The sequence below is a fragment of the Hermetia illucens genome, chromosome 3, assembly GCF_905115235.1.
Source record: "Hermetia illucens chromosome 3, iHerIll2.2.curated.20191125, whole genome shotgun sequence".
NCBI classification, from domain to species: Eukaryota; Metazoa; Arthropoda; class Insecta; order Diptera; family Stratiomyidae; genus Hermetia; species Hermetia illucens.
The window spans coordinates 65,931,872-65,959,615 of NC_051851.1; the positions used below are offsets into that span (position 1 = coordinate 65,931,872).

The 27,744-nt window shown below is 39.4% G+C and overlaps 1 protein-coding gene across 1 annotated transcript in view; it reads right to left on the reverse strand.

The window, feature by feature from the left end:
* Positions 1 to 1,898: 1,898 nt before the first annotated feature.
* The window catches only part of LOC119653157 (V-type proton ATPase 116 kDa subunit a1-like), a 74,060-nt gene continuing 48,214 nt past the window's right edge, over positions 1,899 to 27,744 (reverse strand). The window contains exons 3-7 of the mRNA XM_038057697.1: positions 16,128 to 16,279; positions 2,661 to 4,568; positions 2,351 to 2,597; positions 2,110 to 2,284; positions 1,899 to 2,040 (exon numbers count right to left, since the gene is read on the reverse strand). Of these exons, the coding sequence (XP_037913625.1) occupies positions 1,944 to 2,040; positions 2,110 to 2,284; positions 2,351 to 2,597; positions 2,661 to 4,568; positions 16,128 to 16,279 (2,579 nt within the window). The 3' untranslated portion in view covers positions 1,899 to 1,943. The remainder of the gene's footprint in view (positions 2,041 to 2,109; positions 2,285 to 2,350; positions 2,598 to 2,660; positions 4,569 to 16,127; positions 16,280 to 27,744) is intronic.

The window sequence follows — 27,744 nt, forward strand, 5'->3', positions numbered from 1 at the left end:
TTGTCTAATCTAAATTCCATCTGAATATCACAGCTGAACATGTCTACTACTCGCAACAGACTTCTAAGGTGGTCGTCAATACCAGCATACAACTTGATTTCATATAAGTGCATTAAGTGTGTCAGTTGCCACTTAGCATGTAGGCCATACTTTATTGAAAAATCATGCCCTCTAGCATCATTCGATAGCCAAGAAATGGGGTTCAGTGCCATGCAAAACCAAAGGGGACTCAAATAATCCCCCTGGAAGATGCCTGTCCGCATATGGATAGGCCCTGAAGTATTAACACCCTCAGATGTACGCGCTGATAAGGTGGCATGCCATCTTTCCATGACAGTCGCCAAAAACTTTATTAGTTTCTGATCAATGCGATACAGATGTAGGCCATTGATTAGCCAGGTATGCAAGACGCTGTCAAAAGCCTTAGTATAATCGATATAGCTAGTTGCTTGTCCTGCCACAACCGAGTTGATAATGAGTTACTCTTTGCAACCCCTTGATCCGACTGGGCAGACCTTCTGCTCCTCGGACAGAATGTTGTTGGTCTCGAGGTGCGCATTGACCCTTCCACTAATAACAGACGTTATGAATTTGTGGAGGGTTGGTAAGCAGGTAATCGGTCTTGGGTCCGCGGGATCCTGCACCGTGTACTTCTTAGGGACACGGTAGCTAAATTCTGCAGTGAGGGAGAATGGAAATTCCTCCACCAAACTAATGACCTGATTTACGCTATGCACCAACCGACTGGTAAATTTCTTAAACCAGAAGTCCTGCACCCGATCCAGACCAGGGCCAGTTCTTCGAGCTGTTTATGGCACGTGGAACGTCCTCTTCGGTAACATCCACAAAATTCAAGCCAGGCGTAGTGGCATGGATGTTTCTGCTCTAGTGTGTCTGCTCTAGTGTGTCCATAATTTCAACTACGGGTTTCACTGGGGATGGCATAGTTCCTGTGAACCCTCTGTACTTTATTCTTCACCCGTCTGTTAGCATTGCAATAGCGCGTAACATCACCACAATACACAAGTGATTATAGTTGCAGCAAATAATCATTGATTTGAGATAGAGTTCTCGTAGTTGCTGCAGATGCATAGAGCCTGGGAATACCTGATTTTTGCAAAGGATCTATTTCCCACAATTGTAAACACGCTCCTTGGAATTCGTCCCAAACCTCAGCGGAGACTTCAACTGGACAATGGAGTGGTTCGGCGAGTACTGAAACTGTTGTCTGCAGTGCGGCGTGGCGTTGTTAATGCCACCGCCTCTCCTCCATCAACTATTGGTCACCAGTTCCCGTAATGACCTCAAGCCGAACACGTGTCCTGATGGTGGTCGGGATTGTGTTGGTGCGAGAAATGAAGCGGTATTGGTCCGCGACTCACAATACAGCAATGTGCAACACGAGGCGATAAGATGTTGTATCATCCGCTGCCTACCCGAACCTGCTGAAGTGGTCACCACAGATTGTGACGAAATGGCTGCAACAGGCGGCAGGCTGTTGGCACCTAGACGCCGAACCGCCCCACGACTAGCGGTTTCGACACCGTACTATCCATTACGGGAACCCGCCGGTTATCCGTACCGGACCTTAAGTTTCTCCTTCTTCTCATAGATGGATTGGAATTAACAATGTGTAAACCATTGGAAATGAATGCTTACCTACTGCCTCTTCAAAAATTAGAAAATCAAACCACCTTTTTTATATGCTTTTCGATTGAAACAATCGCTTTATTCTCAACAAAAATACGTAGTTTATTTTTGTATTTAAAATGAACTTGGAATTTTTTCTCTCAACAACATAACTTTGTTTATGAACTGATCCTCACAAAAAGTGTGATAACGAATATACTTTTAACGAAAACAATACTGTTAGAAATTAGAAGCAATAAAAAACCTAATTTGACACTTTTATTGCTTTAGTTATATTTCGACGATATCAGTTTTTAGTCTGCTTCTTCATCAGACTCTAGAATCACCTTGAAACTGAAAGGCATGAAAGCGTAACCTTCACCTTTGTAGAATTTGCTCATGAATTCGACCCTGCAATGAAGAAATTAACAGAATTGAAATGATTGAAAGTATCGGAGACTGCAAGTAGTTGTATCTTACCAGTGCAACCTTAGAGTGTGCAAGAAGGCTGATAATCCTTCCATTAACACCATAATAGCTATGGTTAGAGCGGCCCATACAGCGAACAGGATAAAGATAGCTATGATGCACACAGCTTGATTGGACATCTGAAGGGCCAAGGACAAGACCATATTCCACAATACTTCGGAAAGTTCTGCAAAAACAAGGCAGGATAAGATTTACCAAACCTGGGCTGCTTACTCTAAGGCGTATGTTTTACCAGCATGAGCTAATGACAAGGCCCACAGCCGGAGATATGATGCCGTGTGAGAGACAGTACTGAGAATATATTCGATAGTGTGGATAGCTTGATGAATAAAAACTTCGCTTATCGGTTCTTCCTCCTCCTCGTGATCAGCAGAGCCATGACGTACTTCACCTGTTGCATTCGATGTTCTTGGTTCTCCATCTTCTATGGCTTCTGGTGTCAGTTCCATTCCTTGATTGATGTCACCATTGTACTTTGGCTAACGAATGAAATAGAAAATATAATTCAATTTCCCATTTTTCCATATTGAAGCAAAGCTTACATGTTTCGGAGAGCGTCTAGTGCACATAACGTAGAATGGTTTAGCCAGAAGCAACCATGGTATACAAAGCAATGACACGAGCACGAAAATAGTTTGAACGAGTTTTTGGTTGTTGAACATGTACTCGTCGCATCCATGTGCTGGTGCTTCCGATTTGAACAGGACCATGTTAATAAACATGATGAGTACTGAGGGAGCGCATCCTTGGCTGGCGGCTAGTGGAGTTCCTGACCAGGCGTTGTACATAATCCACTTCATGAACATCATAACTACCATGTAACCGAACATGAGCAACAAGAAAACGATTTGTGGCACAAACTCCAAGAGGATATTAATAGGTCGGTGGAAATGAAGATCGTTTACAACACTCAGGCACACACCGAACAACATGTGAATTACACCGAATATAATGGATAACTTCATCTTGAACGAATTGGAGAAAATAATTTTGTTAGTCGCCAGCTGCCAAATTGGATCTGTACCCATTGGATAAATATCACGTAAAGCATCCTTTGTTGGATTCAGTTGTAGATTGGCATTGCTCATAATCGTGGATGCATTGTAGTTGATCCGCCATTTTGATCCGAACACATTCAATGATTTTGAAAACAAATCGTTATACATGAATCCCGTGTACATAGCACACATGCCCATAAGCAAGATTATATAGCGACCACCAAAGAAAATCCTTGCGATTTCGCCCATCTTCTTCTGAGCCATTTGCTTCTCCTTGATGACCATCCACAACGAAAATAGGAATAGAATGGAACCGTGTCCCATATCACCGAACATAATACCGAACAGAAAGGGGAACGTGATGATAGTGTACAAAGCTGGATTGACTTCTCGATAGGTAGCGACACCGTAGGAATCAATCAAGTTCTGGAATCCTCGAGTGAATTTGTTCGTACGGTTGAATGTTGGAGGCTGCTCATTAGTATCGATCACATTTAGAAATGAGGGAATGGTACTGCCAACCGCCGCCGATCCGTCGGATAAAGCTTTTTGTACGATCGGAAGATCGTTCACTGGAACCCAACACTCTCCTATCAGACACTTCTTGGTCACGTCCATATTGAACAAGTTGAGTGTATGATAGATAGCCTTCATCTTCTTCACCATAATACTCCAATTAGGAAGCTCCTTGGCAACGCTGACCAGTACCCGCTTACGATGATCCTCGGTTTGGTTCAGGACTAGTTTCAAATCTTCCAACCGCGTGCATACGCCCTTCACCATTTCCTCACGTTCACTATGAGCGCTTGGGCACGGATACAGCGAGGCATGGAATCCGCTGCACACTTTCTTTATGCGATTTTTCAGCTGCTCACCTTGGAAGAATGCGACGAAGACAGTCTTGTAGATTGGATGACCAGTAGATGGATCCTTTAAAGGTTCATCCAACTCGGCACGACGAAGGAACACATTACCACGTGAAATTCTCCAAAGCATACGCTCGAAGGCAAACACTCTTTCACGTTGAATAACACCAGCCACGAATCCCAACCTTCCGCGACTCTGGCCAGCAGCTTGCGTGGCACCTGGAGTGTCCTCATGCATTACAACGTTTCGCATTGAATCCACGTTCAATACTTCTTGATCTGAGAAGAAGCTTTGCGTATTCTCCAGCACTCTTCGGAGTTCCGTCAGTTCCAGATAGTTGGATTTGAGATTGACCTCATTTTGTGAGAGTTCTAGAATCTCATTTTCCGTCTTTTCTAAATGCGCTTCAAGATCGATTATTTCACGAGGGTTCGGCGCTCGTGGTATGTCTTCTACAAGTTCTACTATAGTCACTTCATCCTTACGAACTTCCGCCTCGATATATCGAAGCTTACGTTCCATTTCATCACATCTACGTACTTCTTGAACGAATTTTCGTTGGAATGCATTGATGTCAACATTTAACTGGAAAAGATGAAAAAATTCAGTTTTTCAATGCAATCTTGGTAATTTCGAATAAGTGGAAGTAATCAATGTAATGTGCATAAAAAGGTGGAATCATATTTCTATTTACGGTGAAAAGCTGGAAAGCAAATTAAGCATTGAATTAGAGATAAATGTAAATAGATAGCCTCGATATAGCTACTCGTGGGTATGCGTGTACAAGTAATCCATCTTGATTAAGTGTCTACAGTTTTGAAGCGTTATCTATTTGCACTCACGAGATCAGTAAAAATCAAGCCAAATTAGAGTCAAGACCGTTTGCAGTGAAGTTCACCGTAGATGTAATCAAGGCATTTGCACGGAAATTGCCAATTAAAACCAACGTCACAAATTTCTCGCCTCTCCCTTTCTCCGAGATATGATCTGGCTTATTCAACAAGGCTAGAATTGAAATTTTGCTATTTACAAAGCCAAATCAGTAGGGACAAATCTAATACTTTTATTATGTTCATACTCAAACCAACTGTAACTGACTCAAGTTTATCACAGAACCTTAATCCAGATTCTGCAACTTCCTCAGCTCTCTTACAAAGACTTTTCAGTCCTATGGGACTTTATGAGATTCAACGTTAGTAGAAAGGAATTTAGCTTCGACAAACATTCCGTTTTCTTCCCTCTAGTATTCACAAATAGCGCGGCTTCCGGAAGGTCTTTGTAGCTCCTCCGACGAGGTAGCCTGAACAATCCACCCCCTCATGAGTCCGGAGTAAGAAAGATGTTGGAAGTTGGCTGTTCGTGCGGGATTTCACTTTCGTTTAGTATAATATTTGCGGTTGTTCTAGTTGTCGGAAATTTTCATTTTATATTTGCAGTGGATTGTAAAATAATCTAAACTATTCTCTCGTACAATAGCGATAGGATCTTAATGGAAGTGCATTTAATATAAATTTCAAATAAAATACCCAAAAACATAGCATTAAGGAAAAGTGATTTGGTAGTGGGTCTCCAGGTTGGGAGTTGGGTAGACAACCCTGCGCGGAAGTCCATGAAAGGGGCCTTGAAGTAGTAGAATTTTGCAACGACGGACCCGACAACAAAAATTGGAAAAAATCGTTCTTCCGCATTTTTTCATGGAACGTGCTCTCCCTATACAAATCGAATGCTGCCCAGCAGCTAGCCAAAACCTTGTCCCAATATGAATCTGATTTAGCAAGAAATGTTGCAAGAGATACAATGGATAGGGACTGGTTTCTTAGAGGAGAGTCACTACACCATACACTACAGTGGCTATCCAGTAAACCACATTCTCGGAGAAGGTTTGCCAGTCATGCAAAATATGAAACCTGTTGTTATCGGCTTTGAAAACTGGACCGAAAGGCTATGCACTCTGCGTTTTAAAATATAAGACCCAATAAAGTTTACGACCCCACAGAGACAATTGCAGAGCCGGAGAAAGGCACCTTCTATGAAGCAGTAACTCTAGACGCCTGTCCCAAGTATGATGTCAAAATCATGCTTGGAGATTTTAACAATCATGAAGGGACGGAGCCCATATTCGGGCGATATGTTGACTTCCATAGCTTATATAAAACCACCAGTGATACTGTGCACTTCGGAATGCAGATAATTCAATTAGCAATGTCGTCCGAAATGGTTGTTGCAAATACCTGGTTCGCGAAAAGCCTCTCCAAACGTAACCATTTGCATCAGAAGAAACCAGGTGTTGACTGAACGCCGCAACCACTCATTGGCATAGTATTCCGGGCTTGAATTACAACATCGCTTAGAATCCTCCTCTGACAATCAAGTGGAAGTTAAGTTAAATGAGGAAAACGGATACCACAATAACCATAGCTAACAGAGGTCCTGGAGATGGAGTATCGACAAGTAATCTTCACAACAACTTAAAAAACGTTATCATCGATGCGGCCACAAGCATGCTTGGCCCCAATCGACTAATTCGACGATGTTGAGTGACGCAGCAGCTTCACAGTCAGAAAAAGGAAGCCAGCGAGAAATTACAAGTCTGTGAAATCGAAAAGTACAGGAAGCAACCATAGCAACAACAGGATGAATCCTTATGTACCTCGATGCTCATCCTGCTGAGACAAAGAGGCAAATCTAATTTTCGATCGAATCGGCATATTGGAGTGATGAGGCTGAGTACTTTAATGAACTGTTCAACAACCAAAATATTGGTGAGTTGTCAGCAACAGACTTGATTTTTTCTATGCGGGAAGCGCTGGATAAAAACTATCGAAATTTGGCCAGTTCGCAATTGTCGGGCCTCTAGCCACAATATGATTCTTCATATTGTGACTAAAGGCCTACTAATTACTGACCGTCCATGTTGAATAAAGGCCTAACAATTGCTGACCGTCCGTGTTGAATAACATCCGAGAAATTTAAAGTGACCTACTCTCGAATACAATCTATGGGCGAAGTGCTCAGTAGTCTGGACTTCTACACGTGCAGCATATATTTTTATCTACAAACAATATCCCCAACACGTCAGACTGGCAAGAACAACGCATGGATAAATTACTGCAGGTTTCTCCACGGTCCAATCAATACGGGGTGGTCGTCTCCGCTTCGAGTTTTCAGTATTCCTTATTCGCATTCAGTATTCCTTATTCGCAAATGTCGACTTCTAAAAACAAAGTGACCGATCCCAGATTTTCTTGGCACTCGTTTCATATGTGATATTTGCAACATAGAGGTACCTCTAATCATGCTTTTGTCAGGCACGAAGAAAGAAAATAAGACTGAACTCCACTAGACTGCCGAAACGATGGAAGTATTAGCAAATATTGGATACAGTCTAGCTGACCAAAAGCTCCTAATACTATACCAACCCGTCTGACGTCGCTAGTAATTGTAATTGGGTATTTTTAGAGAAAACTCGATTGAAGATAGTTTCATATATACGCCATATTCATGGAATTCAGAAATAATTTAAAGATATTTTGTCGAATAATGACGCCACTGGGATGTCAGTATTCGCAACATTGAACAACTTATAATTCTACAAGCTATTAGCTCACATCACCACTTCGTTAGTGTTGAGATCAATAGCGGCCGACAAAAAAGCTGAACCTTCCCGTTAAGTTAGCGGTTAAAGCTGTGACAATGGAAGGTCACCGTTCAAACACCGCTACTAACAGGGGATGCCGGGTACTAGTCGACTGAGCTGTGAATAAGCCCTTGAATCATCCTAAATGAGCGCAAGCCTCTGAGGGTGCTGTTACGGTCTTGAAATGAAGTTCTCACACTTCAATACCTGTAGATCGAATTTTGGCGATCGATTATTCTTATTTTGGCTACGTTTGCAATAATCAAATTCGTCCTAGTAGCGTTACGAATTCACAATATTTCCAACAAAATTTATATATGTCCATTTTGTCATTATTGCCCTTCTTGTTCCTTCAGAAGAAATGATACAAATACTGCATCACATTGAAAGGCTGATTCACAGGTTGAAGCCATTCCATTGGTCCACCAAACACCCGTTAGCCGGAATATTTTTAGACAATTTGGATGCACGGTTCAGACCATAATACAGTGGAGGGAACCCAGTTCGGGTACCACTACCCGAGCTGCATGGCACATGATCGATGCTACACATCAATAAAGGCAAGAGAAAATATATGGTGGCAACGTCACTACAACATCAAATCGCACTGGTCAAATAGGAAGAATAAGGATAGGAGAATACAACTTGGAGACCGTTGACAATTTCTCCTATCTAGGGTCGAAAATCACAACCGATAATAGCTACGATGATGAAATCCGCGCACGGTTGTTGTCAGCCAACAGAGCCTATTTCAGCTTACAAAAACTGTTCCGCTCGAAACGTCTCACCATAGGGTCAAAGCTCTTACTGTACAAGACTATGATATTGCCAGTCCTCGTGTATTCCTTGGAAACTTGGATTCTTAGCAAGAAAAATTGCGAACTCTTGGCCGATTCCGTAGCCTACACAATGACGAAATCTATGATCTATGCTTGTGGATAAAATCCGGCTCAATATGTTACGGTGGGCGGGTCACTTAATCCATATGGATGAGGATGATCCCACCCGGAAAGTCTATAAGGGCAATATCTATGGTAGAAAAAGAAGATGAGGCAGACCTTACCTAAGATGGAGCGATGCCGTAGGCCTGGACGCCAGACAGCTTTTAGGAATATCGAATTGGTGGACATCGGCGCAAAACCGGGATGTCTGGAGTTCCTTATTAAGGCAGGCCTAGACCGGATACCGGTTGTTGCGCCGTTGATGATGATGGTGATGGTGTGCCATGAACTCAACCTGACCTGAGTGAAACTTACCCCTTTTGTCTTACTTAAGCTTCATAACAGTTTCAAAGGGGACTTGGGTACACCAAATTCACCTATGACACTATACGAGTACTAACTATACCAGCAGAATTTCTTATTCCCACGTAAACCCACGGAATAGTGTAAGGGATGTAGGGTCCTCGAAAAATGTGTGAAAGCCAAAATTCAAACAAAATACCAGATTATATCCGGAACAAAGGCTCATGAACAATGAATTTAAGTTTACGCGAGCCCCAAAACAGAAAAGAGAAATGGGAAACACTTGGAAACTGCTTCATCATTCGAGTCCAAAGATCATTAACAAAATTCCAGGCATTCAATTGGGGGAACCAGCATCCAACTATATTTGTATTGCTAGATAATAGTTCCACATTTATATATTCCATTAAATTTTGCTTCTACTCATTTATTTAATAAACATTTTTGCGGATAGATAAGTATATTTTTTTACTGAATTGAGAAAGTATAAAAAGAACTTCCCACCGGGGAAGATTCCCCCTATATTCCCCGGTGTGAATATGGCAAACGTTGTCTAAACGCAAAAAAAAGGAGGAGGAAGAGGATTTATAACCAATTCATGTGTTCAACCCTTACAGAGGATATAATTGTTGATCCGCTTTTTGCGTTATCCTGATATGCTTGTGTTGAGGGGATTCTTTTCATTTTTGTGGTCCCATTTATAAGATTTTCATCCTCTTTAATCGTAAATATTATGAACTACCGTAGGTTGATGAATGATAAATTTTATATTTCACAATTTGCACAAAGTAATCCAGTAGATTTCAATTGGGAATTCTTCAACTTTATAATTTTATACTTTTTTATATTGATGTAATGTATGTAATGTATAATATGACCTTAATTTAGGAATTCCTCCCTCTTTTTTTCTCAACTCCCCATTTTGAAACTTCATAGAAATTGGCAATATCGAAAAAGAGGCGAATCCCCATACACCGCGGCTGATACATGAGAAGCAGAAGTGTCAAGTGAGTATTCAATTTGTCCTTGATTTTGCCTTCCACGATCGCGGAACCTGGATAGCGCGGTGTTCGACACCGTACTATTGAGAGAACACGACCCAACTTCACAAGCTGACTGACAAAGAGATAAGCGAGCGCCTTAATGGGTATTTCACTGTAGGTGATCTCAGGCGGGTTTACGATTTGCAACGAATGCAGTATGCAGCTCTGCTTTCATTGTTGACAATAGTCGATTTGTATGTCGTCATATCTATGTATATACATATTCCCTATCTTTTGGTAGTTACATTTTTTTTCTAGTCGATGGAGTGCATGCCTGCAATTTTGCCGTTATTTGTTCCAGTTGTTGGGCCAATTATAATCTCGGATTTCAGACCCCTATTCGATGACCCATCGGTCTAAATGCTTGATACCAAGAGGTATATAGTTATTTGGTTAGGTAACCACTCTCGCCTCCCTTTGATGGAGTATATAATATCTGGGAAACGTAGGGTCGTCCACAAGAGTAGTAGGCCCTTTAACTTTACTAAGAGCAAGATGAATGCACTTTACTAGAGATATGTACATCCAGTGAATCCGTTGTGATAAACGATTTGTAGCATCAGATTAATCTACAGGACTTCTGGTGTCAATTCCAATGGTGCTGCTAGTTCATTATGCGAAATTTAACACACGAAGTCACAAATTACTACCACGAATTTACCAATCGTTACAATGACCCGAATATCTGCAAATGCCTGCGTAAAGACTCCCTGATTTTTCACCAAACAGATGGAATTGAAGAGGCTCTAAGACATCTTCCTCCGCCCTAGCGAGCAGAGTTCAAGTGACCAACGGAGGGAAAATTTCAAATTCGTTCTGGGATATTGAGTACCCAATTTTAGGAATAAGCTCATGGATCCCTTACAATTGCCGTTCTAACAAACAAACGCGCTGTCTACAATGTAGGTGGCACTTTGGAATTATAGCGTCTCCTCTGAACCAGCCGAGTTTTACGAAAAGGAAGTCAAACTAATCCATCGAAAACTGTCACGTCTTTGATTATATATTTCTCAAATTTCAAAAAAAGTGCTACGATTGCATCCCGTCAGGCGTGCCTGTTAGATATTCCGGCCATGCCGACCCAAAATACACATTACCTACCTTTATTATTAAAGCAGGCAAAGTATCATTAGCCCCAAAAAAACTTTAAGAAGACTTTGTTCTAAGTAAGCTTCATACCGATTTACGTCACAATTATAACGGTCCAGAAGCAAACAGGTTCAGTAATTAACATAACTTAGAAATCTTCAAACCCAAAGAGAACTTAAACAATCTGATACAAACGGCGTATCAACCTGAACACGAGAAATTAAGAAAACTTAGCTGAAAGAAATACTACATATATATGTATACAAATGTCCCTCTGGGTAACATATTTTAAGGAATCCTTTTCTTAGTTATCTCTTCCGGCCTCCCAATACCTCCAAACAAAATATTGGCCATATCCTCACACAATGGTTCGATCTGCTACATAAAAGCAGACCCAGAGAGCAACCGTGTTCAAGGAGAAGCGAAAGCCAACCGTGAGCAACGTAACTCAGATCCAAGTGAAATCATTCAGATTGAGGATTCGGCACAGCACTCAAAACTGAATACAAATTCGTCCTCACAACACTTATCAAGTCAGGAAACCGGAAACCGGGTGTATTTCTTTTATAAAGACATTTGAGTGTACATTTGTCCCATCAGTACGTAGCACGTAATATATGCATATATTATGCGAACATATTCACTTTCAAGTGAAATTGACATTCAAAGTCTTGAATTTGCAATGACCTATTACAACGTTGTTAGTAATAGTGCGATTTCCACCAAACTCGGCAAAATCATGCTTTATATTATAACCTACATTGGTGCGTTTCGTGGTACTAAGATGATATTAAGGGGGTTTTCCAGCCAAATACTACAAATTATAGTAATATTCTATTATTAACTTTATTTGAGCGGATGTCGGTATGTAGGGAGCCTAGGCACCGTATAGTAGCAACACCTTGTTTTTTTTCCAGATTTTTCACCACCCGCACTCCCCACCTTTCCTCCAAATGTGAAAACTTCGGCAAATACTAACCAAGACCTTTCCTTTGATACTCCCCCACGTGACTATATTTGGTGAAAAAAAGTACACCCCGTTTTGCATGTGTGGAGACCCCCCCCCCCCCTCCTCTTAAGTTCTGCGTAGCATTAAATAGCTCACTGTATGCATGAGTGTTCACAGTTCCCATCTTTCTACTAAATTTGGTATTAATCACTACAACCGTCTCCGAGATAAATGCGTGTGACAGGCAGACGGACGGACCGATTTTAATAAAGTTTTGTTTTATACATAACTTTCAATTATTTACCTGGACCTGATAACATTTTCACCTATATAAATCAGTGTCGTAATTATTAGGGAAATCGATTTGAAAGGCTACAACGAGAAACTCTGCAAAGCATTCCGCCGCCCAACTATGACCTCACGATTTACATGCAGAAGTGGTTATTCATGCACAACTGATGTCCACTTAATATGAGCATTTTTAAGTTTACGAGAAACTTGTCAAACTGGCTTAAGAGGAGAAAAAAGCAAACGTTACAGCAGCTCCAAAAGATGGTGATCTCTAACCTAATCGCCACATAGCCCAATTACGCTATCGACGCCGTCTTTATCTGCGAACTCGAGGTGGTTACTCTTAGCCCAGTTCTACATGCATAACCTCACGCAACAGGGCACAGATAGTCTTCCATGAGTAAAGTCCTCCCTCTTCAAATTTGCCTTATAAGCTTCATAAATCAATTTAAGGCAGACGCTTCTAGCTACGGACTGGTTACAAATAATAATAATAATCGTTGGCACAACAATCCATATTGGATCAAGGCCTTGAAGTGTGTTAGAGCACTTCATTCAAGACCGTAACGGTACACTACAGTAGACTGTATGAGACAATGTGGTCAGCATTGCGCTCGCCCGAGATTATTACCCTGATTTGACTCAGGTACTCATTCACAGCTGAGTCGACTGATATCCGACGTCAAATCACAATACAAATCCCTCTGCCACCAGCGAGATTTGAACCGCGACCTTCCTTGTGGTGCTCTAACCACTCAGCTATCCGGACATAATTACAAAGCCCTTCTAGAAAATTCCCCTCGTCTCACTGCATCGAATCGGAAGCCCAGCAAACACACACTTATTACTGCTATCCACGATAACCAATCCATGTTTGAAATTCTCTGATCAATCAAGCTTAATGTTATACTTAGATGAAATAGCGCTCTGGCGTCCTGAAGTGGCAACATTTTGCGGCCAAGAGGATAAATGGATAATCATCAAGTACTGAATTTTTACTCGTAAGCGAATCATCTATCCTTAACAATTTCGCAAGAAAATTCTCAGAGAGCTCCATGGTTGCCACCCGGGTCCGTGACGTGTGCAGTCTCCCACCCACAATCGGCATTGCTGGCAAAAAAAACGCAACTGAACAAATGTGGGGGAACCATATAAAAATTCAGCCACCGGGAGTTCCTCTAAAACTGGAAAAAGCATCATCGATAGGACGTAGATCTACCTTCAGCAATCAAACCAAAAACCCAAATTTTAAATGGCAAACTACAAAATCGCAATGCAGCAACGAATGAGCTGACAAGGAAAGAAGCAGAACGCCGCTACACGGACCAGAGCCCTTTGTGGAATTGGTAAGGTATTCATGGCTATGCCTCTAAGGAATAGATAGGAAAGGAAGCAGCGTTTTTTCTCAACATCAATGAGAAATGTTTAATGCTACCGAAGCTTCAAGATATCGCGTCGTGTGTTACAATGTCCTATTGTGAATCGCTTGCCGACATTCAAAGGCTTAAGATTCGGGGTTCGTACCCCCCCCCCCCCCCGTTTGAGTACCTGTTCTTGTTTTAGAACTTCAATGAAAATATAGAAAGTACCGATGAGTGCCAAATGTTATAAAATGAAGCACATAGTAACGCCAAAAACGATCATTTGGTGAAGCAATTTCAATTTTCGACAAAACACTAGAATGAGCGATTGTCATGGGAAGTTGTGAGGTTATAGCTCTAAGAAATTTACGACAAAAAGCTGCACTGAACAGATCGCTCACCAATTCTATAAATTTGTATAAACAGATCGGTGACTACCGCGATCAACACTGGGTGCTGCGAAAGATCGTGTCCTGTATGACATGTGCAATGCAATATTACGTCATAGAACTACATTGACAGATCGCTGCAGGCAGAGATTGCCGGTCGCCGCAACAGATTGCGTTCTCCGTGGCAAAGGCTTTAGAGTACAACAAATTTGTTTAAAAGAGACAACTTTGACCTATTATAACTTTGTTAGTAAAAGTGTAAAAGTAAAATTTGGTAGTATCATGCTCTACAGTATAGCCTATATTACTGCAAAACCTGTTGATTCTAGAATAAACTTAAAGGGGTTCCAGCCATTTTCTGAAAACAATGTACTTGTAATAAGTATGGTAATATACAATACTATTATTAACTTTGTTTGAATAAATATCGGAATGAAGAGTATTTTCAGGCTTCGAAACCGTATGTTGGTAGCCACGGTTTTTGAGTTAGGTAGTTTGTGAAAATAGGTCCGTGAAACAAATGGCCACGTTCCAGTCACTGCACTTCCCCCTTTTACGTCAGAACTGATAGGAGCTTTGCAAAGCACTTACCCATACCTTTCATTTGATACTCCGCATGACTATATTCGGTGAAAAAAAATGTACACCCCCCTTTAGCATATATGGTGACCCTCCCTTCAACTCCAAGTGGAACTACGTTACTCACTGCTTACGATGGTGCTTCCATTCTAAACACCGATGACATGAGGAGAATTTCACTTCTTCAGAAATTTTTGTTTAGTAGTCATTTACATCCTCCTCTATATCCTTGTCACTCCCTTGGAACGCATTGTAGAAAATTGAACATTTACCTAATTTCTTTTAATTGTTGATAACTGTAACGTCTAAATGTTGTGATACTTCCATAGATAGCCAATAGATACTTCCCCTTAGAATCAGTTACGCCACACGCCACAGAATATTATTACTGTACGATACCTTCTCATCTCAAACAATATCATTTAGTAGCGTACTAGGTGATTATGCTGCCTTATCAGTGCAATAATATATTGCTGAAGATTAATTTGTATAAATAATAATCTTTAGCAAGAAACTAATAAATCTTTGATAAAAACTCAACCAAATCGAAATCAAGGCAAATGAGTCATTTCAAATCGTAAAACAACAAAAAGTGTACATTATGAAGTTATAGACTTTTCAAAAGCTACAATATTTACTGCAATTAGTTTTCTTTTTACACAATTACTTAATAGTGACTTACTCCAGCCTCCCGGAATTCGATTGCAGCGTAAACAAACATCTATTAATAGAACATGAATATGTGAATATCCGTAAAGCTATTTACATACAGGCTAATATATTTTCAGCCCATTGAACTTGGACTGACAAACTGAAACTATTTTTGAAAAAAAAAGATTGAGAGTATTCTCATTAGGTTCTCAAATTTATTATTCTAATCTAGGAATTGCTATTTATCATTCTGAGTGTCGTTATATGTATGTATATGTTTTATTTTGGACTTTTCGGGAAAATTCAATCTATCTTTCATTCAGGTCACATGCAGGCTAGATCACGAGATAATGGCGAATAAAATATATTTCTACAAAAATTACAGAATAACTTTTTATTGATTTTCAGTTTCAATAAAAATGTACGAATATATTCTTGGTATTTCCATTTCCAGTTATGAAAAGATTCTTAGCACTTGGTTTTATAAAGAGACATTAAAATTAACAATTTTTATCAATTTTATTCACCTTTTGTTGCAATGAATTAAACCTTAAGCTTTTAAATTTCCTCAAGCGTTAAGTCAATTTAACTTAATTGGAAACCATTGTGTTTTATTTTGAGGCACTGGCCAACGACAATAATTTTAATTCTTTTGGGCATTATGGAAAAGTGGGAGGAAAATATATAAATTAAGAGCATCCAGATGCAAGTATATTTTTTACTTTACGTTTCATATATGCATGTACGCATGCTTTACAGATATGTAAGCTAACAACATCTTTACACAAAACATCCACTTGTTTGTAAACATTTCACTCACTCACTTGAAATCTTCAAGATATTTCTGACGTTAACAATGACCACATTTGGGACCTTGGACAAAACAGCCCTAAAATGAATTTTTCACTTACATCACGAAATTGTACTGTTCCAGTTTCTCCTAATTCTGAAACCGAAGTATATGCTGCCTCTGGCTGTATGAACATTTGGCACAAAGCCATCTCCTCACTCCTGAACATCGCCCCCATGGTGGAAAATTTTTCTGCACCCTCCCCCGGTGATACTATAAAGAAACGAAAAATTAAAACGAAATAAATTAAATTAAATCCCTCAAGGTAAAAACAAATATTTTGCAATTTAGTTTTGTAGCTACACTAAATCGATTGTATTTGAAAATTCAATAGAAGAGGCAAAATTCATACGGTTAACACAACCAATCAAAAGGATTTATTATTGTGCCTGAAAATAGTTCAAGTTTCGAGCTTGAGTCTGCATATTTTTCTTTCAATTCTATTTTGTCTTATTTTTCCCTGGGAAATGCCATAAAAATCAGATTTAAAGATAATCATAGCCGCAATCATCATCTGGCCTGAAACACGAATCCAACGATTTCGAAAATATATAAATAGTTCACTCAAAGCCGTTTTGTGTACAAACAACAACTACTTGTATATAGACGGGAAACTATATAATTACTCAGAGCCCAAAATTATGTACATATGAACATCTGAAATTCATTTAATCCTGTGATTACATCTAATGAACATTAACTAGATAAAATTTGATAGACCTGAAGTGATGTTGATAGAACCGAAGGTCAATTGGAAAAATGATACCGAAACATTCAGAAAAAACCAGAATACGATTTGATTGCTTTCTCGAAACATAAACAATTTTCACAATCAAACTAAAATTCACAATGCAAATTTCAAAAGATGTAACAGATAAAACAACTACAATTAAATTATGTAAAATACCCACTGGTCTAAATTACTTGTTTTCACGGAATGATAATAAGTAGAATAAGTTTCCAACATTCACTAGTAAATATTTAAAGTGGCGTGTAACCAACTTTACAGACATGGCATATATCTAATTTAACGATAATTGTAATTACAAAGCTTGTAACCACAGCAGACACGAGTGCAAGTTTTCATACACATGTGTATGCATTTCGTTATGAACAGTGTAGATTATTTGCCTTTAATGAAGACAGAATAGTTTTATGACGCAACCTTGCAATATATGGAGTAACAACTCCGTTTATGACCTAGAGCATCCTCTTTCTGATAAAACAAATCGCTAGACCGATTTCCTTTGGCTGAAAGAGGATGTCAATGGATGTCAATGGTACGCCTGACTTTCCCGCAGCTAAATGGGCAGAGATTTGCACATTCTTCCAATGAGTGTGTGATCCTGAATCCTAAGTTAAATTGGGAACTAAACACAGAGCTGAGAGTTAAGAAAGCCGGTATGACATTCTACGCATGCAAGAGCACCTTCATAAAAAAATGGAGTCTCCGGCCGAGGATACTTTCTTGAAAGTACACAACCATGGTTCGTCCCCTTAACGTATTAATGTTATGTGGTGGTCTTTGCTAAGCTAGAGATGCAATAAGACCCGCTTAATAGGCATGTGCAAGTGTTATTTGAGTTCTATAGGGGCTCTCAATGTACTCCTACACTTCCTGATCCCCCATATTAAATACGTTCTCATCTGCAATGGTCTCAGACAACGTGAGTTCGGATGGCGAACAGCGAAGCCCTGCAGCCATAGTAGCATCCTAGGCGAAGTACCTCGGCAACTCTGGGCATTCCTAAAGAGATTCAGTCACGCAAGCCGAATTTTACGAGGAATGTTGCTGGTGGCATTCTAAACAAAACAGAATGAAAGATCGAGGAGTTATAAAATGCACCTCAAAAGAGATCTTTGATTGTAGGATGCCGGCAAACATCACGAGCTGGCTCCAGAAACCTGGACCGACTTCATTCTGCTTCCATTTTGTGACATCAATGCAGCGCACCATAGTGCTAATTAGGCTCCTCGGACCACAACTAGTATCTACTACTCATGATTTTCTGAGTTCACGATTCTCCAAATATTGCCTGTCATTCAAATCACGTGATTCCCATCAGCCGGTTTTTAAATTGTTCCCAGCTCTGAAAGTTGTACGGAAGTGGCTGTTGACTGACACTTAAATGCTTACCGAGTTGTTTGTTTTTGTGTTCGTAAATTATCTTCATCTAGCATTGCTTTCAATTGCAAATAAATTCCAAGTTTACATATGGGAAACAGCAACACAACCCAACACTGTGCAAATACTTTTCAATTTGTCACTTAGGCGCGTTTGACACTTGTTGATGGCATAGTAAAACGGCATAAACGGCGATGTGAATGCAGCTTTTCTGATCTGATATGCAGAAACAAATCCATGCGGACTGGACACAGTGAACCTGGCAAGGTCCCCGAAAGAAGGTGAAATTCCTTGTAAATTAGAAAATGGGTTTTACTGCACCAACATATCTAGATAAATCGGACACAATAAAGTAGTCCCTTCTATGGCAGGTGCGGAAAGCTTGTAGCCCAGATAAGACCCACACTGGAAGCAGCTGACTTTTCAGCTAGCGGCGATTGTTCATTAGATATAAGACTACATTTATTCTCGAAACATAAAGATTCGTCAAATTAATTTACCAGTCGATTCAGCTGTGAATAAGCACCTGAGTCATATCTGGCTACTAATCTCGGGCAAGCACAATGCTGATCCCATGGCATGGTCTTCAACTCTTAATAGTAAATGCTATCCTAAAGGAGAAGAACTATTTAATTTCAGCATTTCAGCTAGTCTCATCACTGCGAGCGCAGGATGTGCCACAGTGTGTGGTCGAAGCAAGATTGAAGGAAACTGACAAAGTAGTACCCATTAGTTTAGTTTAGTTAAATGGGGGGAGCCGCAGCTCCGAGCACTCAGGCCATTATTAGGCCCATTGTACTATCCCCGTAAGTTGCCTATTCAATGGCTTCCTGCCTACGGTGTTCGCAGGCTTTAGCGAATCTGAGAACATTCTCAAGAGGCAGAGAGTGTGCAGATTCTTCATTGAAGAAAACCTTGCCAAGGTGTCTTCGTCTGAGATCTGAGGATGCCGGGCAGCTGCATAAAAAGTGCAGGGCAGTTTCCTCCTCCTCCTCACATTGGCTGCACACAGCCGAAACCACTACCCCAATCTTTTCCATATGGTAGTTTAAGGGGCAGTGTCCCGTCAAAAGCCCTACTAGGGTTTTCATGTCCCACTTCTTAAGGGACAACAAAAATGCCGCTCTAGTGGCCCTAGGCTCCTTTACAAGGATTTTCGCTTGCCGGCAAGAGTCCAAATTTCTCCACTCGGTTGCGTGAATCCTTGCAATTTCACCTTTCAGAGTAGACTTGACAGTAGATGGTCGGATTCCAAGAGCTGGTTCTGGGCCCACCATTGTGGATCCAGACCCTCGGCGAGCCAGTCTATCAGCCCCCTCATTACCGGCGATGTTAGAGTGCCCCGGCACCCACATTAGGAATGTTTCGTTCAGTCGGCCAAGTTTCAGCAGCACCTGACGACAACTCCACACCAACTGGCTTGATATGTTGTTGCCATCTAGTGCTGATAATGCCGCCCGACTGTCGGAACAGATTCGAATGGTGCGAAGTAGTACCCATAGTTTCAACCACTCAAAATGGGCCTACTACTTCAAATTAGTGAAGCTTGGAAATAAAAGATCCCTCCAACCCAAAAAATAACAGCAGAGGCATCCGTATATGAGAATGGAAAGACAATGATGAATTTGCTACCACAATGGACAGAATCGCAAAAATATGCTCTCAATTCGATATCGGAGAAGTGCTACCTTTAGAGACAATATCTCTTCAAAACTGTGTACAAACTGGAGCAATTGTTATTCTTGCGAAAATCACGAAGCGGTTTTTTGAAGCAGCAACAATAAATAAGTCGGAATACCAAAAGCTGAGCAATTAGTATAAAAAGGGTTTGTGTTCATCTTATGTGAAAAGTTCCCTATACACGTTTTTCCATTCGTACACAGTTAAAAATTCAAAATATTCCTTGATATATCCAACTCCACTGCTCATATGAGTTCATTTTATAATGTGATGGCGTCATACACGTCCTAGATTCAATAAATTTACATGAAATATAAAATTTTGACGTTGCATTTCCTTCAAAGTTTCCAAAGTTGTATATTATATAATTGCTTATAATGGTACCAAATTTTGGACTATAGGATAAAAGGTTTTCGGATAAATTTCCAAAATATGGTAGTATGCTATCATTAACTTCGTTTGAGCAGATATCGGAATGGAATGTACTTTGAGGCCCAGACTTCGTATAGGTGCACCATTGTGTTTTTTTCAGATTTTTCGTTTGGATATGTTCTGAGATCGAGACCTATTACACTTTTCAGGGCATACAGTTTGACCCCTCAGTCCCCTCTTTTCCTCCAATATCAGAAATAAGGTAGAATTGAAAGAATTGTAGACAGTTTCGAAAAGTACCAATCAAACCCTTCCCTTTGATAACCCCACATGACCATATTCGATAAAAAAAACGTTACCCTCCCCCCTCGAATATATTGGGAACCCCCTTAAATTCAATTAAAAATGGCGCCACTTGCTATATGTAAAGGGATTCAGAGACTTCACCTTCTCAAGAGAAAGACAGACGGACGGACAGCCATTGAATCGATTGTAATAACGTTTTGTTTAAAACAAAACCTTTAAAAAGACCCTATATCAAACAAATGCGATAACAACCCATCATGTATATTGTGTGGAAAACACCAGAGAAAAAAGGCTAGTTACATGGCTAACAGTAATAAACGTCGGGTGTTCAGAGGCCTATAAAATCATTATGACGTCACGGGTAGAAAGCATAATAGACGATAGAGCGGATGTCGTCCAAATCATCCCGATAATAATGCGTGAATTCATGACAAGAGCGAATAAGCTGCTATATGGGCATGAGGAAAGCAAGCATATTCAAAAATTTGAAAAAACTAATAGGATTTTGTTCGGGCTAAAATGAACGGCATCAATTACGTATAACCTAATTAGAAAATAGATGTATTCCAGACAATATAAGATAATATAGCGAGAGATGCCAACACTAAGGACCCAGTAATTATCAGCAAACTAGCAGGACAGGCTTAGGTTCTTACTGCTAAAATGAGATAATAAATGTACTCAGGGCAAAATACCTGTAAGTTCAAAGAACCATCCAACTATCGAGAAGCAAACTAGAATTTCGCTTTTAAAAAAAGTAAAAAAAAAGGCTTTAAACAACCCCGCAATGTAACTGACATAACCGCGTCGGACACAGACAGCAGAGTCGTGATCCTAAAACTAGAAGAGAGGAAGTCATCTCAAAAAACTTGTCCCATAATTCCGACATCAGTAGTGGAGACACTGTTCCCTGATTGAACAGCCAATTCAGAGAACATAACCTGTATCACACCACTACTCAATGTACACAAGAAAATAAGCGATAAGAATGGTGGTCTGGCGGTGTTCGGAAAAAAGCAGTGAAAATCGTTGCCCACACTAAACTAGACATGTTTATACGGCTGACGACTCCCAGCATCCTCAACAAAATTTGTATACAATGTGGACCATGCAAAAATGTCTGGATAAAGAAATGGTCCTTGAAAAATGAAAGCAGCAATGTTTGGTCTTGATAACAAGAGAAAGCAAACGATATGAAGATCCCACCATCATATCGCCTAATATGCCTTCTGCTCCTAGAAAGAATAATTGCCGACAGATTAATGGAGAGTTATCTCTCAAAGCTTCAGGATTCCGGAAAGTCTGTTGCATTGTCGGTGCAACAAAGGTGCTGGACATCACAACTGTTGTCGTGGAAGTCGAGAGATGGCTTAAAAAAATAATGCGCAGACTACCTAACTAGTCGCCCATCAAAACATCACTCATCACTCTGCGCTCACCGCGGAACACAGTGGCTAGCTGGCAAGGACCTAAAAAACCAAAGCGACGAAGGCATAAATTACTACCACATTTCAACAGGATCACAAGTGTCGATACAGCCTTCACTCTTGTGGAACATCATGTGCAATATTAGCTTACGTACGTAGACCATTTCACCAACAATAATGCCGTATTTGTTGCCGTAAAATACATGCACGAAATTGAGACACCACCGCAGAAAATTTGAAGCACCAAAACTAGCTTGAAACTGCCGGACTGGTACTTAAGGATCACAAAATCGGAGCAACCAATAAGCCGAAAGAGCCTGATATACATTTAAATGCTAGTTTGGAGTTGGAAACCAGACCATAGGAAGCATGGAGACAGCTAAATATTTAGGACTAGTGCTCTGCAATAGACTACAATTTAAAGTTCATTTGAAATAAGTAGGAAAAGAAGTATCACTGTTGCAGGCAACGCTTTCGCGAGAGGTTTCAGATTTCTGTGGACCCAGATATATTAACAGAATTTTGCCGTCACCAGTCATTAACTTGATCATGCTCTATGCCGCTACTGTATGGGCTGCGTTACTAAAGGCCGAAAAGGGTCAGTTACTTCAAGAGTGCACCTGTTCTCAAAAACTACCCAACCCAAATAACTAAAAAGAAATACGGTGGTGCATGAACCTGGTATCTAGGCCTCAAAATACTCTCCATAACGACACCAGTTTAGATAAAGTTGATAAAAGTATGTTACCATATTTATTGGAGTATATTTTCCAGAAAATGGATGGGAACCCCCCTTAACTTTGTCCTAGAATCATCAACGTATACCTTAACATAGGCTATACCAAGTCTGGTGGAAATCGTACTATTACTACTAATCGGTCAAAGTTACCACTTCTGTGCAAATTTCTATTTCTAATTCTAAGACTTTGGATATTAGTATCATACTAAAGTGAATGGTTTTACAACCGAAATCCATATACATTACGAACTAGGTACAAATGAAACAAATGCCCACTTTAATATGCTTATATAAGAAATACACAAAACCTTTCATACCTGCGGCGTTTAGCTTTCGGTCCGACTTGTTATAATATAATATAATCAATCAAAAAATTATATCAAAAAAATCCCAGGACGAATACGGCCAACAATGTATTTTTGCTCAAATTCAGGAGCTATTACCCAACTAAATTTATTCTATGCAAACTGTCCAATACACATATAGAGCGAGGATGTATTACGAATCCGATATGATAGCGATATCCTTATCATATCGTCTAGATTGTTATGCTATCACATAGTTGATGGCAGAGAAGTCTTACATCAATGAACTACAATGAACAGGAAACTCGAATGAATCAAAGAGAAGACTTGACACCGGATTGTATAATAGAACCACGAAGAAGTTAACTTCGTTACCTGTCTCGATTTTCTTAAATTGCAAATATCAAAATTTCAAGAAAAATCTAGCTTAAACTAAATCCTCAATGGAAAGGAATTATTGTTTATTACAAATGGCCTAGATAAAATAATATTAAATAAAAAGCATTCGCTTGCATCACCACAATATTAATTCATTAGCAGCCCCATTAGCGTGTAATTATTTCAAATCAATTAAATGGATGTGGGCATACACATATACTGGTAAACTATGCATAGGCAAATTAATAGCAGAAATATTCATCTATTTACGACGATAATACAGAAAAATAATAGAATGTAAAACAGAGTGTCGATCCTCCTCCGCCAACTCCTCCTCCAAACTGTTTTGGATTAATGGACTTTTTGTCAGCATTCCACACCCCATTCAAATTTACCCAATGGATCACATGAGCTCCATTAAATGATCTTCAAAATATTTAAGATGGTCAAAGTGACCGCTTGAATGTTGTACTTGGCACTTACTCTCTTTGTGGCTCTGAATAAAATCAACATTGTACTCCAATTTATCACCAATTAGATCTTTTAGACTGGAGATGATACTTAAGTGGTGCGAATTTCGCAAAGGCTTGTGGATATCATGTGCTGATTACCTCAACGATTATTTCATAAGACCATCACATGATCGGTACCATGGCTTCTTTGGAGATAAAATATGATATCAGATGCATACACACACCCAATTATTCACTTTAATACGTTTTTGATAAGATATCTAGGAATCCTTAAGACTTTAAGCCACTTTGTCATTTTTAAAAAGATTTTACCATAAGAAATACTATAACGTGAATTACAATTCGTCTAGGCCCTTTTGTGCATAAAGTCCATTAGTCCCTTTTTTGTACACGCTCAATGAGGCGGGGATGACCCTTTATCTTTTGGGTCGTCATGTGACAGAACTCATGAGTTAAGTGGTTAACCCTCCATCGTATCTGATTCTAATTGATATAAGTGTTTGCTACTATGAGCTGTAATTATTCCGCTCCGCTTGGACCTAAATGTAATTTCTGGTCAAGTTTTATCAAATATGACTTGTGTTCTGAATACAGCACGTGACCTTCGACCAGTAATAAGTGTTACTTTCCGTATTCAGATATTTCCATGGATCGATGAATCCGTGAGAGAGCAATCATTTCATGCACAATATTAGTAACGGCAATAAATAACCGTCCGCTGGATGTGTTCACATACGCTTCATGTATTTTGTATAAACAATCATTGCTGGGTAAAATCAGTAGAGGCCGGTTGGAGACTTTCAGCCTTCAGATCATAGGAATAATTGTATTTCCGTGAAAATTAGATTAAGTCAGCTGATGCATTTTTGGGTGTATCATGAGTTCCTTCGCGTGCTATAATCCTATTGATTTTCAATTCGAATTTCCTTTGCATTAGTCCCCAAAAATTAGCTTAGACGGATACGTAGGATAGTGAAAAACACATAAACAAAGTAATTTCCTTTTTTCCTTGAAATTCCATATACTACACACATATGAATGCCACAACTAACCCTTGAATTTTCGTGCACTTAATTATCCTTGATTACGGCCACTATGATGGAATTCACTAATTTGGGATGGTCGAAATGACCGTTGAACTACGCGGTCGTGCTCAGTATCTGTTAACCGACGTCGCCGCGCGGAAAAGTTCTAGCTTGACACGCTCTTCACGCTATTCCACGGGTACTGGAATTGGATTCTTACAACCGAACTTTAAGGTTTCCACAGCAGTACTGAATCATGGGCTCTAACAGGCCGCGGATAGGAAGCTTGCACTACTATACATCTTACGTCCATACAACAATAACAAAATTTTTGTTCGTAGCTTTTCTCATCAATTTATTACCATCTATGTCACATACAACGTAAGTGACTAACTCATAGTGAGTAGCAGAAAACTTTTTCCACTTACATATGTATTTTTGATATCAGAGAACAACAGAGTCAATAAAAATTAACACTTCACTTAGGGGAGTCTTACAACAGGTGATGGCTATATATAAGATGACCAAAATGAGAACAGCGTACAACTTAAAAGAAACGAGGACATGGCATATAAAACAGAAAGTTCTAGAAAGAAAACGGAAGCACCTCTTTAATAAAAGAAAGGACTCAAGGAAATTGTGTGACGATTATAAATGTCCCTACTTATACGATCAATAAACCCTTCAATACGCGTACGATAGGCATTTGGAAACTCAGGCAGCAAATTAAGGTGAGCTCGACGAATGCGTTCGTGACGGAATATTTCTTAGAACTATCCACACCTAGGTCAAGTATGGTTGAATGCCGCAACGCCTTAAAATTGATATAAACGTGTGTATATTTCGATGGCTATGATTCCTACACTATGTCCTGTATTTACACCTCACAGGTGGGAATTTACTTTTCGAATTAGTGTTTCTTTCAGGTTATTTAAATATAAAATCAGGTAAGCAACAATTTCCTAAGAAATCGAAAGATAATAAGAGAGCATGCTAATATGGATATATGCATGCCCATTTTTAAGGTTTCGTGGGAGCAGTAACGGGCGGGGGCTCTTCATACATGGGAGAGAGGGATGCAACATTCTTCCTTTCAAAATGTGATCATGTATAGTGCCAAATGAAAGAGCTCGATTAGTACTTTTTGAAAACAAGTCTCATTCACAAAACCTATCCCACTATGATGCATTCTAGCGTTAATCTATTCTCAAAATAACATCTCTTTCCAATATCTGTTCAAATAGAAACAAAAAGTTTATATAGTAGCAATTTAATACATGACATAAGCCGTTTTATGGAAATCTTACTATTATTAACGAAGTTATAGTAACTCAAAATGGTCATCTTCGTGTAAATTTACTTCATCCTTATCTTACACAAAAGAGAATACCAATATCGCATAAAATTGAGGTCACCCACCGACAAACAATTTCGCGCACCCCTCTAAATCGGTGTTTCTGGTTTCTTTCGATTTGTTTTCCTAATCCAGGCAAACCTAATTAACCAAACTATTATTTAAAGGATACTTGATATTTGACTAATTAGATGTCAAGAATTCGAGTAATTCTGTTGCTTTCGAATGAAGGTTGAGAGTGTTTTTTCGCAAATTAAACGAATTGAAATGAACAGAAAAGGAAAATTAAGTGTAGAAAAAAGGACGAGAATTCTGGTTTACAACGAGGAATCTCTATCTGTACGAGAGCTTATAGATTAGATAGAAAGTTTAGACAGGAAAAAAGGAAGCGAACAGAAAGACCGGTAGCTCGCACTTCAGGTATGAAATGTTTTGTTGATTTTTTATGTAAGATTTATATACACAATGGCTCCATTTATACATAAATCGTAATCTATAGTAGAATTTCCACAAAATTTACTAGTACGATGTTCATTATATGATAATACACTGTTATTAATTTTATTTGACCAGATATAGTAACGAGGAGTATTTTTAGACCTAGATACCATGTGTATGGACCACCATATTTTTCTTAGATTTTTGGATTGAGTCATTAAACCATGTCGGACCCACTCCTCCCCTTTCCAACCAATGTCTAGACTAACATCGGCTTTGAGGTTTCGTATGATACCCAGAGTCATATAGCCATGTGTATATTCGGTGGTATAACCATTTCTGATAAAAGTGCTTGTCACAGGCAGTCAGACAGACGGCCGGACAGACAGACAAGCAGACAGATTTTAATAAGGTTTAGTTTTTAACGAAATATTAGAAATGGAAAATATCAAGATGATAGGGAAGTTAGTAACATCAGTCTCCGGCTAACCAAGAGAAAAGCGACATTGGAGCGGAAACGAGTCGAAAAGTGACGCTATTTTAAATACGTTAATAAGTATTATTTCAAATACTTTCTTCATTCATTAAGAATAACCCATTATTTTTCTTTTCACAGGTTTGAAGACAATTCAGGTAAATCCTTAATCTGGTCCGCAAACGACCCAGACCTCAACCCGGTTGAGAACGTATGGGGAATAATTTTCTCCAAGCTGCAAAAAAAAACTTCAACATTTCCTGCCAAATTGAAACGTATAATTGAAAAAGTCTGAGACTTTTCGTCTTATGTAAATAACAAGGTTTTTCACTTTTATTCAGGATTTTCCAAACCATTTCAGAAAACTAACTAATTTCAGAACTGTTCAAATTAACTTGAGACTTCTCTAAATCCATTTCAAAATTTTCCACTTCAAATTCATACTTTTCCATTTCCAATTCACAATTTTTTCAATATTTTACTGTAAACCTTTACACCAACTTTTTACCACTGGATAAGGATGATGCTCAGATTCTTTAAAAACAATTTGAGCTGCTCATCAATTTTCTATCATCATTTTA